The sequence below is a fragment of the Chiloscyllium punctatum genome, chromosome 1 (assembly GCF_047496795.1).
Source record: "Chiloscyllium punctatum isolate Juve2018m chromosome 1, sChiPun1.3, whole genome shotgun sequence".
Taxonomy (NCBI): Eukaryota; Metazoa; Chordata; class Chondrichthyes; order Orectolobiformes; family Hemiscylliidae; genus Chiloscyllium; species Chiloscyllium punctatum.
Window position 1 is genome coordinate 76,327,156 of NC_092739.1, and position 13,787 is coordinate 76,340,942.

Genomic DNA, 13,787 nt, shown 5'->3' on the forward strand with positions numbered 1-13,787 from the left:
ACAGAGGCAAGATGGCCTGTTCCTATGCTGTCAATCCTATACAAATCATGTTATTCAATGTAAAATACTTTCTGATTACTTTGAAATATTAAGTGAGTAAAGTTTTGTATCTTTTACAAATGCAAATACAACTTTTCCTCTTACAGTAATAGCTTGAGATTTCAGTAGGTTGAGTCAACTTACATTAAGATTGCCCCAATTGTAAACATTTAGGCATTTACAGGATATTCATTTCTTTGAATAAGAATTATTGATTGACTTTATTAATTGTAAAATATGAATTGTTACAATAGCAGTTAGAATAATGACAATTTTGTGTTCATATAATCTTTACAGAATATCAGTAGGGAGCCTGACATTGTACCTATTTAATATCAGTTTCATTAGATGGATTGCAGAAACCTCAACATCATGGTGAGCAAGCAGTTATAAGGGAATGACTGGTCATTAGTTTTACATTTAGTAATCATTTATTATTATTTTAATAGTCTTAAACAATAAAAACAATTAAATTTTACATATTTGCGAATTGGTTAATTGTCTATAAACACATGAATTAAGTACGCATCATAATAACATTGACTATCAATTACATAGGAATTGCAAACATACGAATTAAAATTACTGCTGCAGAACCTTCAAATGTCATGCATAAATCATTCTTCTGGAATATCTGCTACGTTAATAATTCCTAAAAGGTGATAAAGTGGAAAGTGAATATTTATTGCAATAACTGTCATCTACTTACCTGTGTAGCTCTCGATCATTTTGCTGTTCCAACAGCCAAGTTGTCAGATGATCAACTGAAGCTGTAGGTTTTTCATTCTGACTTTCCTTTTGTCTCTCTTTTCCCACTTCCTAGAGGGAAAAAAGGCAATTCGAGAACAGTTTAAAAAAAACTAGCTTTATAATTAAAAATAAGCAGCATTGCGTTATTGAGAAATAAACCATGCACATTGAACCAACAAGGCTTTCTTCAAGGAATAAGCCACTTCTCCAGAAATGACATTTTTTAAAAAAAATCCTACCTTGACTCTATCATTTTCAAATTTTCTATTACTTCCAAAAGATCTTTTCGTAGTGTTTTAAATTACGCCCTTTTGCTAATTGTCAACAAAGCAGATTTCCCACAAATAGTTAAACAGGTTTGTTTTAAAACAGTTTAGGGAAAAGTATAGGAAATTTAATCCTTAACAGTAGTCAAAGGATGTCTTTTTCCTGTCTGGGAGCAGCAGGAGACAGAGCAGAGGTGACGTTGGGACGAGGAGGTTGCCGGGAAGGTAAGGACTTGCTATATATTTGGGCAGTGACCACAATTCTGTAAGTTTTAGTATACTCGTAGACAAAGATGAGAGTGGACCTAAGGGAAGAGTACTAAACTGGGCCAAGGCCTATTATATCAAAATTCAGCAGGAGCTGGGAAATGTGAATTGAGGCAGCTATTTGAAGGCAAGTCCACATTAGACATGTGGGAGGTTTTCAAAGATAGGTTGAAGATAGTGCAGGATAGGCATGTCCCTTTGAAAACAAGGGATAGGAAAGGCAAGATTCGTGAACTGGGGATGACAGGAGAAATTTGCGACTAGCTAAGAGGAAAAGGGAAGCGTACATAAGGTCCATGCAGCTAAGAACAGAACAGGCTTTGGAGGAATATCAAAGAGGAGGACCAATCTTAAATGAGGAATCAAGTGGGGTAAAAGGAGTCATGAAATAACTTCAGTGAGCAGAATTAAGGAGAATCCCAAGGCCTTTTATTCATATATAAGAAGCAAGAGGGTAACTAGAGAAAGGGTTGGTCCACTAAAAGATAAGGAAGGAAAGTAGTGTGTCAAAGCTGAGAAAATGGGTGAGATTCTCAGTGATTACTTTGCATCAGTGTTCACTGAGGAGAGGAACATGATGAATGTTGAGATGAGAGATAGAAGTTTGTTTACTTTGGATAACATTGACATAAGGAAGGAGGATGTGTTTGGTAGACTAAAGGATATTAAGGTGGACAAATCCCCAGGACCGGATGGGATCTATCCCAGGTTGTTGAGGGAGGTGAAAGAGGAAATAACTGGGGCCCTGACAGATATCTTTGTAGCATCCTTAAACACAGGTGAAGTGCTGGAGGACTGAAACGTTGCTAATGTTGTCCCCCTATTCAAGACGGGTAGTAGGGATATTCCAGGTAACTACAGACCAGTGAGCCTGACTTCAGTGGTGGGAATGTTGCTGGAGAAAGTACTGAGGGGGTAAAATCTATTTATATTTGGAAGAGAATGGGCCTATCAGTGGTAGGCAACATGGTTTTGTGCGGGGGAGATCGTGCCATACCAACTTAGTAGAGTTCTTTGAGGAAGTGACCAAGTTGATAGATGAAGGAAGGGCTGTAGATATAATATACATGGACTTTAGTAAGACGTTTGATAAGGTTCCCCATGGTAAACCAATGGAGAAAGTGAAACCACATGGTGTGCAGGGTGTTCTAGCTAGGCTAGAACTGGTTGAGCAACAGGAGACAGAGAAGTAGTTGAAGGGAGTTTCTCGAAATGGAGAAAGGTGACCAGTGGTGTTCCTCAGGGATCAGTGCTGGGGCCACTGTTGTTTGTGATGTACATAAATGATCTGGAGGAGGGCACTGTTGGACTGATCAGTAAGTTTGCAGATGACACGAAGATTGGTGGAGTAGCAGAAAGCATAGGGGACTGTCAAAGAATACAGGAGAATATAGATAGACTGGAGAATTGGACGGAGAAGTGGCAGATCAAGAAGTTCAATCTGGGCAAATGTGAGGTGATGCATTTTAGAAGGTCTAATTCTAGAGCGAACTATACTATAAACGGAAAAGCCTTGGGAAAAGTTGATGGGCAGAAAGATCTAGGAGTTCAGGTTCATTGTATGCCGAAGGTGGCTGCACAGGTGGATAGAGTGGCCAAGGCCGCATACGGTCTGCTTGCCTTCATCGGACGGGGTGTAGAGTATAAGAGCTGGCAAGTCATGTTAAAATTGTACAAGACTTTGGTTCAGCCACATTTAGGATACTCTGTACAGATCTGGTCGCCATATTACCAAAAGGATGAGTAGGCTTTGGAGAGGGTGCAGAGAGAGTTTACGAGGATGTTGCCTGGTATGGAAGGTGCTCGCTATGAAGAAAGGTGGAGTAGGTTAGGATTGTTTTCATTAGAAAAAAGATTGAGGGGGGACCTGATTGAGGTCTATAAAATACTCACCCTTTAACACCAATGGTCATTTGAGTGGGAGCAGTGGCCGAGTAAAAGCGAACCCGGGAGACTACAGCTAAGGTAAGACAGTTTGTTTTAAAATTACTTACCTGTAGCGGGCAGCGGTGTTTTTTTTTCTCTCTCTCCGGTGTTTTTTTTTCTCTCTCTCTTCACAGAAAGAGCGGGAGCAGCAGAGGAAGTGACGGCAAGCAGAGGGGCAGCCGGGAAGGAGAACAGTGAGTATAAATACTCACCCTTTAACACCAACGGTCATTTGAGTGGGAGCAGCGGCCGAGTAAAAGCGAACCCGGGAGACTTTTCACCGCAGAGAGCGGCGCGAGCTGGGCAGAAGTGAGGGTGGAGCACAGAGCTGGTCGGGAAGGTAAGTGATTAGTATTTGAGTGGGTATTTGAGTATTTGAGATCCTGCTCCTCACCGAACGAGTTAGGGAACTGGAACTGGAGTTGGATGAACTGAGGATTATTCGAGAGACTGAGAGGGTGATTGATAGAAGCTACAGGGACATAGTTACGCCGGAGAACAGAGGTAGCTGGGTAACAGTTAGAGGTGGGAAGGGGAAGAAGCAGGCAGTGCAGGGTTCCCCTGTGGTCATTCCCCTAAATAATAAGTATACAGCTTTGGAAACTGTTGGGGGGGACAGCCTTGCAAGTGTAAGCTGCAGTGAAGGGGTCTGTGGCGTGAGGTCTGGCTCTGAGACTCAGAAGGGAAAGGGGGAAGAGGAGGAGAGCGCTAGTTATAGGAGACTCTCTAGTTAGAGGGACGGACAGGCGGTTCTGTGGACATGGGCGAGACTCTCGGATGGTTTGTTGCCTCCCGGGTGCCGGGGTCCGAGACGTCTCGGACCGTGTCTTCAGAATCCTTAAGGGGGAGGGTGTGCAGCCAGAAGTCGTGGTACACATTGGCACCAACTACATAGGTAGGAAGAGGGGTGGGGAGGTCATTCAAGAGCTCAGGGAGTTAGGCTGGAAGCTAAAAGCTAGGACAGACAGAGTCGTCATCTCTGGGTTGTTGCCGGTGCCACGTGACAGTGAGGCAAGGAATAGGGAGAGAGTGCAGTTGAACACGTGGCTGCAAGGATGGTGTAGGAGGGAGGGCTTCAGGTATTTGGACAATTGGACTGCATTCTGGGGAAGGTGGGACCTATACAAACAGGATGGGTTGCACCTGAACCAGAAGGGCACCAATATCCTGGGGGGGTAGGTTTGCTAGCACTCTTCGGGGGGGTTTAAACTAATTTGGCAGGGGGATGGGATCCGGACTTGTAGTCCAGCAAGTAAGCTAGCTGTGTGTCAGGATGTCCAAGACTGCAGGGAGGCTGTGGAGAAGGTAGCACGGACAGGGAATACTTGCGGACACAGAGATGGGCTCAAGTGCGTATACTTCAACGCAAGGAGTATCAGAAATAAGGTGGGTGAACTTAAGGTGTGGATCGGTACCCGGGACTACGATTTTTTGGCCATCACGGAAACGTGGATAGATGAGGGACAGGAATGGCTGTTGGAGGTTCCTGGTTACAGATGTTTCAGTAAGATTAGGGAGGGTGGTAAAAAAGGAGGGGGGGTGGCATTGCTAATTAGAAATGGTATAACGGCTGCAGAAAGGAAGTTTGAGGGGGATCTGCCTCTGGAGGTAGTATGGGCTGAAGTCAGAAATAGGAAAGGTGCAGTCACCTTGTTGGGTGTTTACTATAGGCCCCCCAATAGCAGCAGCGATGTGGAGAAACAGATTGGGAAACAGATTTTGGAAAGGTGCAGAAGCCACAGGGTCGTAGTCATGGGCGATTTCAACTTCCCAAATATTGATTGGAAGCTCTTTAGATCAAGTAGATTGGATGGGGCGGTGTTTGTGCAGTGTGTCCAGGAAGCTTTTCTAACTCAGTATGTAGATTGTCCAACCAGAGGGGAGGCCATATTGGATTTGGTACTCGGTAATGAACCGGGACAAGTGATGGGCTTGTTAATGGGTGAACATTTTGGTGATGGTGACCATAATTCTGTGACTTTCACCTTGGTTATGGAGAGAGATGGGTGCGCACAACAAGGTAGATTTTACAATTGGGGGAAGGGAAATTATGATGCTGTAAGACAGGATTTGAGGAGCATAAGTTGGGAGCATAGGCTGTCAGGGAAGGATGTGGTGGAAATGTGGAACTTTTTCAAGGAGCAGATACGACGTGTCCTTGATATGTATGTACCTATCAGGCAGGAAAGAAATGGTCGTGTGAGGGAGCCTTGGTTGACGAGGGAGGTTGAATGTCTAGTAAAGAGGAAGAAGGAGGCTTACATAAGATTGAGGAAACAGGGTTCAGACAGAGCAGTGGAGGGATACAGGATAGCCAGAAGGGACCTGAAGAAAGGGATTAGGAGAGCTAAGAGAGGGCATGAAAAATCCTTGGTGGATAGGATCAAGGATAACCCCAAGGCATTTTATGCGTATGTGAGAAACCTGAGAATGACGAGAACGAGGGTAGGTCCGATCAAGGACAGTAGTGGGAGATTGTGTATTGAGTCGGAAGAGATAGGAGAGGTCTTGAACAAGTACTTCTCTTCAGTATTTACGAACGAGAGGGACCGTATTGTTGAAGAGGAGAGTGTGAAACGGACTGGTAAGCTAGAAGAGATACTTGTTAGGAAGGAAGATGTGTTGGACATTTTGAACAACTTGAGGATAGACAAGTCCCCCGGACCTGACGGGATATATCCTAGGATTATGTGGGAAGCAAGAGAGGAAATTGCAGTACAGTTGGCAATGATCTTCTCGTCTTCACTGTCAACGGGGGTGGTACCAGGGGACTGGAGAGTAGCGAATGTTGTGCCCCTGTTCAAAAAAGGGAATAGGGATAACCCCGGGAATTACAGGCCAGTTAGTCTTACTTCTGTGGTAGGCAAAGTAATGGAAAGGGTACTGAGGGATAGGATTTATGAGTATCTGGAAAGACACTGCTTGATTAGGGACAGCCAGCACGGATTTGTGAAGGGTAGGTCTTGCCTTACAAGTCTTATTGAATTCTTCGAGGAGGTGACCAAGCATGTGGATGAGGGTAGAGCAGTGGATGTAGTGTACATGGATTTTAGTAAGGCATTTGATAAGGTTCCCCATGGTAGGCTTATGCGGAAAGTCAGGAGGCATGGGATAGAGGGAAATTTGGCCAATTGGATAGAAAACTGGCTAACCGGTCGAAGTCAGAGAGTCGTGGTAGATGGTAAATATTCAGCCTGGGGCCCAGTTACAAGTGGAGTTCCGCAGGGATCAGTTCTGGGTCCTCTGCTGTTTGTAATTTTTATTAATGACTTGGATGAGGGAGTCGAAGGGTGGGTCAGTAAATTTGCAGATGATACGAAGATAGGTGGAGTTGTGGACAGTGAAGAGGGCATTTGTCGTTTGCAAAAGGACTTAGGTATGATGCAGAGCTGGGCTGAGGAGTGGCAGATGGAGTTCAACCCTGCCAAGTGTGAGGTTGTCCATTTTGGAAGAACAAATAAGAATGCGGAATACAGGGTTAATGGTAGGGTTCTTAGTCAGGTGGAGGAACAGAGGGATCTTGGGGTCTATGTACATAGATCTTTGAAAGTTGCCACTCAGGTGGATAGAGTTTGTAAGAAGGCCTATGGTGTATTATCGTTCATTAGCAGAGGGATTGAATTCAAGAGTCGTGAAGTGATGTTGCAGCTGTACAGGACTTTGGTTAGGCCACATTTGGAGTACTGTGTGCAGTTCTGGTCGCCTCACTTTAGGAAAGATGTGGAAGCTTTGGAGAGGGTGCAGAGAAGATTTACTAGGATGTTGCCTGCAATGGAGAATAGGTCGCATGAGGATAGGTTGAGAGTTCTCGGCCTTTTCTCGTTGGAATGGCGAAGGATGAGGGGTGACTTGATAGAGGTTTATAAGATGATCAGAGGAATAGATAGAGTAGACAGTCATAAACTTTTTCCCCGGGTACAACAGAGTGTTACAAGGGGACATAAATTTAAGGTGAAGGGTGGAAGGTATAGGGGAGATGTCAGGGGTGGGTTCTTTACCCAGAGGGTGGTGGGGGTATGGAATGCGCTGCCCGTGGGAGTGGTAGAGTCAGAATCATTGGCGACCTTTAAGCGGCATTTGGATAGGTACATGGATGGGTGCTTAATCTAGGATAGAAGTTCGGCACAACATCGTGGGCCAAAGGGCCTGTTCTGTGCTGTATTGTCCTATGTTCTATGTCTATGTTCTAAAATCATGAAGGCGATTGACAGGGTGGATAGAGATAAGCTTTTTCCCAGGGTGAGGGAATCAATAACAAGAGGTCATGCATTCAAGGTGAGAGGTGAAAAGTTTAAGGGGTATACACGCAGAAAGAACTTTACACAGAGGGTGGTAGGTGCCTGGAACGCTTTGCCAGCACAGGTAGTAGGGGTAGGCAAGTTAGATTCATTTAAGGTGCATCTGGACAGATGCATGAGTAGGTGGGGAGCAGAGGGATACAGATCCTTAGGAATTGGGTGATAGATTTAGACAGTGGATTTGGATCAGCTCAGGCGTGGAGTGCCGAAAGGTCTGCTCCTGGGCTGTAAATTTTCTTTGTTCTTTGTACACAGCGATTCTATGAATAACTTCTGGCATGGGTCTTTCCTACCAGGAGCACAAATTCAGTGGATAAGTTATATACTTAATGAAAGAAAATCAGGGGAAGCATATCAAAGACTGTCATTTCCTGATATATTTTCCAGGTAGGAAAATGTATTTGTAAAACTTACCCACTAAATAATTCCATTAACCAACAGAAGAATGTGAAGAAGAAAAGAAAGTAATAAACTTTGAAGTGGAAATAATAGATCTAGTTCTCAGTATTCCTTTCCTACAAGAGGAAGAAATAATCCAGGGTTCCTGCTCATGATCACTACAACTTGTATGTAGATGGACAAGAAACTTGACTGTGATTCTCCTATAGTTGAATAGCCTATTAGTAATCACTATCTGGGCTCACACACAAGAATGGATATTCCACTGAATTACCGGAGAGTGGTTACTGCTGTACAAGTCAGCCTGTTTAACAGAAATGAGAGTAAGCTACAATAGGGCAAAAAAGTAAAATATCTCACAGAATCCTATGTTCATTTGTTACTCACCTGGACTGCATTAAAGATAACATCAAATGCTAGTGATCGACTCATTTGGTTTACAATGAAAAATTCTTGAGCCACTTCACTGGACAACTCACGTGTAATCTGCAAACATACGTATTAAAAAATAGCATTGAGTGCAAAAGAACAAAAAAGCACTAAAATTTAGAACATCAATCTATAGTGTGATAGAATCCCTATAATATGGAAGCAGGCCATTCAGCCCATTGAGTGCATACCAACCCTTCAAAGGGCATCCCACACCCTACCCTATCGTGTAATCCTGTATTTCCCATGGCTAATCCACCTAGTTTACACTATGGGCAATTTAGCATGGCCAACCCACCTGACCTGCACATCTATAGACTGTGGGAGGAAATCAGAGCATCCGGAGGACACCCGAGCAGACACAGGGAGAATGTGTAAACTCCAGACAGAGAGTCACCTGAGGGTGGAATCGAACCCAGCTCCCTGGTGCTGTGAAGCAGCAGTGCTAATCACTGAGCCATCATGCCACTGAGATGTCAAGATACAATAGTTGTGGCTCTTGGCAATGCTTTGGTTTCACCATTGTGACAGAATGGGTAACAAATGGAAACTACTTGCTACACTGTTTATGGATGTTATATCAATGTAACATTATTCCCTCCTTCACTGTTTGCTTAATATCTTCACTTTCTTATCATGGGGATCAGCAAAAACAACTTAACTAAGATTGCGTCCTTGTTCACCATTATATTACTTGTTTTTGTATTCTTTGCTTCTGGAAACTGTGGTTTATTTTTGAAATTCAGTGTTTAAAAATAAAATCAGAATATAAAAAGCAAGAAGTCTGCCTGCTTCTCTCTTTCTCCCTTTGTTTCATATGTACACATTAGCATTGAGCTGTCCTGTTAATGAACTGCAAGTGGAGATAATTAATTGGTTTAAGAATTAAAGTGGGACCTTTGTTTTCAAAATTGTAGAATTTATTGAGAAAGACAGAACTACTCGCAGCTTTGTTCCTCGCCTCAAACCTGGGTGCCAGTGAACTGAAACATTAAACTTCAGTTTGCTCTCCACAGATGCTGCCAGATCTGCTGAATACTCCCACCATTGTCTGTTCTCAATGTGGAATTCAAATGTCCTGATTTGGAGTGTGACTTTTATTTTTGAATTCAAATGTGTTCTTGTGTAAGCAAATCATCCACTCCATGAGATTATGTCTGAAGTAGTGGAGCTGAATTTTACCCCCACCGATTCCAAAATGTAATTGGTGGAAATTTATGTAGAAAAGTACTTCAAATTTTTTGAGGACATATTTATTTGATGCTCTAATGATCAGAGGATTATACCACAAGTATGAGGTTGAATTCGTATTTCATCCTATTTGTTAAACTGTATGCCAGAGGAATGCTATAAATCTGAACATCCTGTTGTTTATAAACTCTTTGAACTTATTCCACAACATACACAGTACACCATGTCCGACATACATTTTACCCGTTTTATCTCATAAGATTATTAAAAATTGCTGTAGTATGTCTAAAAGAGTTTATAGCTTAGTACATAAGAGATTGATGTCAGGATTAAGAATTACATTTTTCCTACTTTTACATGAGGTTAAGTTTAACAATTTATGAAAAAATGCATTCAAGGCTGATTGTTCAGGAAGTTAGGGGTGGAATTTCCACTGACATTCCCCCATCAACTTCCTGGCATATCTTCAGGAGATCAATATAAATCCCCAGACAAAAGTCAGAAGAGGGAGTTCCTGCTCCTACTACCTCAACTTCAGTCCTTCCATCTGAGCAGTTCCCAATGTAGAGTGAGAACTCATGAATCTAAGTACATCAACCACAGAATGATGCCTTGGAATGGAATAAAGCAGTTTAGCACCAAATGCACACTTGTCCAACCTTTTACTGCAGGCTGCTGCAGACATTGCCCTTAGAGAAATTTCAAGTGATAGTAACCAACCACTTGTTCTGGTATCCTCAGGACTGTGCAAAGCAAAAGCCCTCCATATTATTATTAATGATCTGGTTTTTAAACGTAGCCATACCGCAGCTTCTGTGCATGTCCAGCACAAGGGTAAGTGTCCATAATCAGTCTTCGAAGTAAGGAGATGAATACTCCAGTAGTGAGCTCTTACAATGTCATTGCTATTTCTTTATGCCCTACTTGCATTTCTAATTTCAAAGATCATAGAAAAGTCACCCATGAGCCCACCAGCTTTACAAAAGGCAACAGTGCCTTGGATACAGTCTTAACAAGGTAAGTGTGAGAGCTTTATCCCTCAGGAACAAGAAACCCAGCCTCGCGTTAGGACAGCAGATGAGTAGCTGCAGCAATGACAAAATTCACCAGCGATTACAGCGGAGATACAGGAGAATACAGAGAAGAAACCAGCAAGGATACTGGGTGAGTGGGGAAGAACAATGGAGGAATTTGGCTTTTTGAGACCAAAGGGGAAGTCACAATGTAAGAGTACCATCTCAGTTGGGTGCCACAGATGATAGGGTAACCCAGAAGAGGTAACCCAATCCTTCCTGTGTTCTCTCCACTCCTTGTCCTTTTACTATTATGTCAATTCACCTTCTACAGTTGCAGACATCAGGCCTCTTCTAAAGGGCTGCCTTGTCTCTCTCAGAGTGCCTTTCCTTCCCCAAAGGGTATCTCCCCACTACCCTCAAATGGCAGCTAGGTATCCCAACAAATACACGAGGTTCGTTCTTGCTCTTACCAGATCCATAAGACCATAAGACATAGGAGTGGAAGTAAGGCCATTCGGCCCATCGTGTCCACTCCGCCATTCAATCATGGCTGATGCGCATTTCAGCTCCACTTACTAGCGTTCTCCCCGTAGCCCTTAATTCCTCCAGACAACAAGAATCTATCAATCTCGGCCTTGAAGACATTTAGCGTCCTGGCTTCCACTGCACTCCGTGGCAATGAATTCCACAGGCCCACCACTCTCTGGCTGAAGAAATGTCTCCGCATTTCTGTTCTGAAATGACCCCCTCTAATTCTAAGGCTGTGTCCACGGGTCCTAGTCTCCTCATCTAACGGAAACAATTTCCTAGCATCCACCTTTTCCAAGCCATGTATTATTTTGTACGTCTCTATTAAGTCTCCCCTTAATCTTCTAAACTCCAACGAATACAATCCCAGTATCCTCAGCCGTTCCTCATATGCTAGACCTGTCATTCCAGGGATCATCCGTGTGAATCTCCGCTGGACACGTTCCAGTGCCAGTATGTCCTTCCTGAGGTGTGGGGACCAAAACTGGACACAGTACTCCAAATGGGGCCTAACCAGAGCTTTATAAAGTCTTAGTAGTACATCTCTGCTTTTATATTCCAACCCTCTTGAGATAAGAGACAACATTGCATTCGCTTTCTTAATCACGGACTCAACCTGCATGTTTACCTTTAGAGAATCCTCGACTAGCACTCCCAGATCCCTTTGTGCTTTGGCTTTATTAATTTTCTCACCATTTAGAAAGTAGTCCATGCTTTTATTCTTTTTGCCAAAGTGCAAGACCTCGCACTTACTCACGTTAAATTCCATCAGCCATTTCCTGGACCACTCTCCCAACCTGTCTAGATCCTTCTGTAGCCTCCCCACTTCCTCAGTACTACCTGCCTGTCCACCTAACTTCGTATCATTGGCAAACTTCGCTAGAATGCCCCCGGTTCCCTCATCCAAATCATTAATATATAATGCGAACAGCTGTGGCCCCAGCACCGAACCCTGCGGGACACCGCTCGTCACCGGCTGCCATTCTGAAAAAGAACCTTTTATTCCAACTCTCTGCCTTCTGTTAGACAGCCAATCCTCAATCCATCCCAGCAGCTCACCTCGAACACCATGGGCCCTCACCTTGCTCAGCAGCCTCCCGTGTGGCACCTTATCAAAGGCCTTTTGAAAGTCTAGATAGACCACATCCACTGGGTTTCCCTGGTCTAACCTACTTGTCACCTCTTCAAATAATTCCAACAGGTTTGTCAGGCATGACCTCCCTTTACTAAATCCATGTTGACTTGTTCTAATCAGACTCTGTTCTTCCAAGAATTTAGAAACCTCATCCTTAATGATCCAATCTGCACAGTACTGCTTTCAGACACCACTCAACAAAATCACATCTGATTAAATGGCCAACTCTCTCCACAAACTATGCAAGTGGGAATTCAGAGGTAACTGCATTTCCTACTGTTCTCTGTAAAAATGGGAAGTGTCACGCTCAGAATGGGATTTGCAATTTCTGGACACTTCAATCACTTTCACCACAATGTACAACTCATCCATCCTGAAGAAAAGCTGGACCTAGGTCTTTCAATGTGGTCACTATCTTCCTGATGAACTTTCTCTACTTAATAAGTCACCATGAGTTAATGGGGATGTTTCAAGTACATCCCAAAAGCAGTTCCAATGTCTTCCTGCTAAGCACCAGCTACAACTGATTTTGAGTAAACTTGTTTCTTTCAGAGTCTGGAGATTGGCCTCCAGACATAAAAATGTGGACCTATCTACTCCTTCAGGCATTGTTCATTTCAAGCTTCAGGCACTCTTCTTATGAATACTCCTGAATATTAAATAAAAAAGCTATGCCTACATGGAAGAAGTAAATTGGCTCCACTCTTAGAATTAGGTGCTTCCTGCTCAACTGTTGGCACATGATGCCTACCTCCTTTTTAGCAGCATTCAGATACCTGCCATAGACAGATGGGGCACCATTAACATTTGGACTTAGATTCCAGTGTTTTCACTCAGTGCTCCATTAGGCCTCCACACTTAAGATTGATCTTCCCAGCCCCTGAAAACAATTGCCTCAGGATCCACTATGCCCTCTCCAACAGTCCACCAGTTATTTAACACTGGAAACCAACACTATAGGTCCCTCACAGAGCCAATGAGAAATTTCAATATTACCTCCCCGTCTACATATCAACCTCTCCAGTTTCTAATTGCATACTGTGCTCCAAGATGAAAATGCACCCAGACTTAAAATGCCCGAGGTCTTAGCTTAACAGCATTGTAGGAATTTGCCTGTGACTTATGGTCCAGCCTCTCCACATCAGACTGACATTCCTAGTTAAACTCAGAGCTGATACATATGAGAAAGTTACCAAACTTCCAGTTTGATTGCAGCAGCAATGACACTGATGGTGTTACATAAAATTAAACAAATGGGTCTAAACTATCAAATGTACTGCAGCACAGCATTTCCAATTCCCTGTCTGTCCTAGTTTGTTCCAAATCCTGGAATTGGATTCATTTGGAGAGGGATCTGAGTTTATGAGCCATTAAAAGCTGGCATGGAGGTGCAATAGGAAATTTGGAAGGCATCTGGTAAATCAGGATTCAACAAGATTTGAATAAAGAATAAAAATGCCATGCTGCTGTTGTAAGAGCCCAGGTGAGACACTTTGAACAGTTTTGGGTTCTCATTGTCGAAGGAAAGATGCACTTGCCATCA

The 13,787-nt window shown here is 43.3% G+C and overlaps 1 protein-coding gene across 2 annotated transcripts in view; it reads right to left on the bottom strand.

Annotated features, from left to right (window-relative positions):
- LOC140482336 (uncharacterized) overlaps positions 1 to 13,787 on the bottom strand; it is an 80,936-nt gene that overhangs the window by 13,342 nt on the left and 53,807 nt on the right. For both annotated transcript variants that reach the window (XM_072579646.1, XM_072579636.1), the window contains 2 exons: positions 8,333 to 8,431; positions 749 to 858 (listed from right to left, as the gene is read on the bottom strand). In XM_072579646.1, coding sequence (XP_072435747.1) covers positions 749 to 858; positions 8,333 to 8,431 — 209 coding nt within the window. The remainder of the gene's footprint in view (positions 1 to 748; positions 859 to 8,332; positions 8,432 to 13,787) is intronic.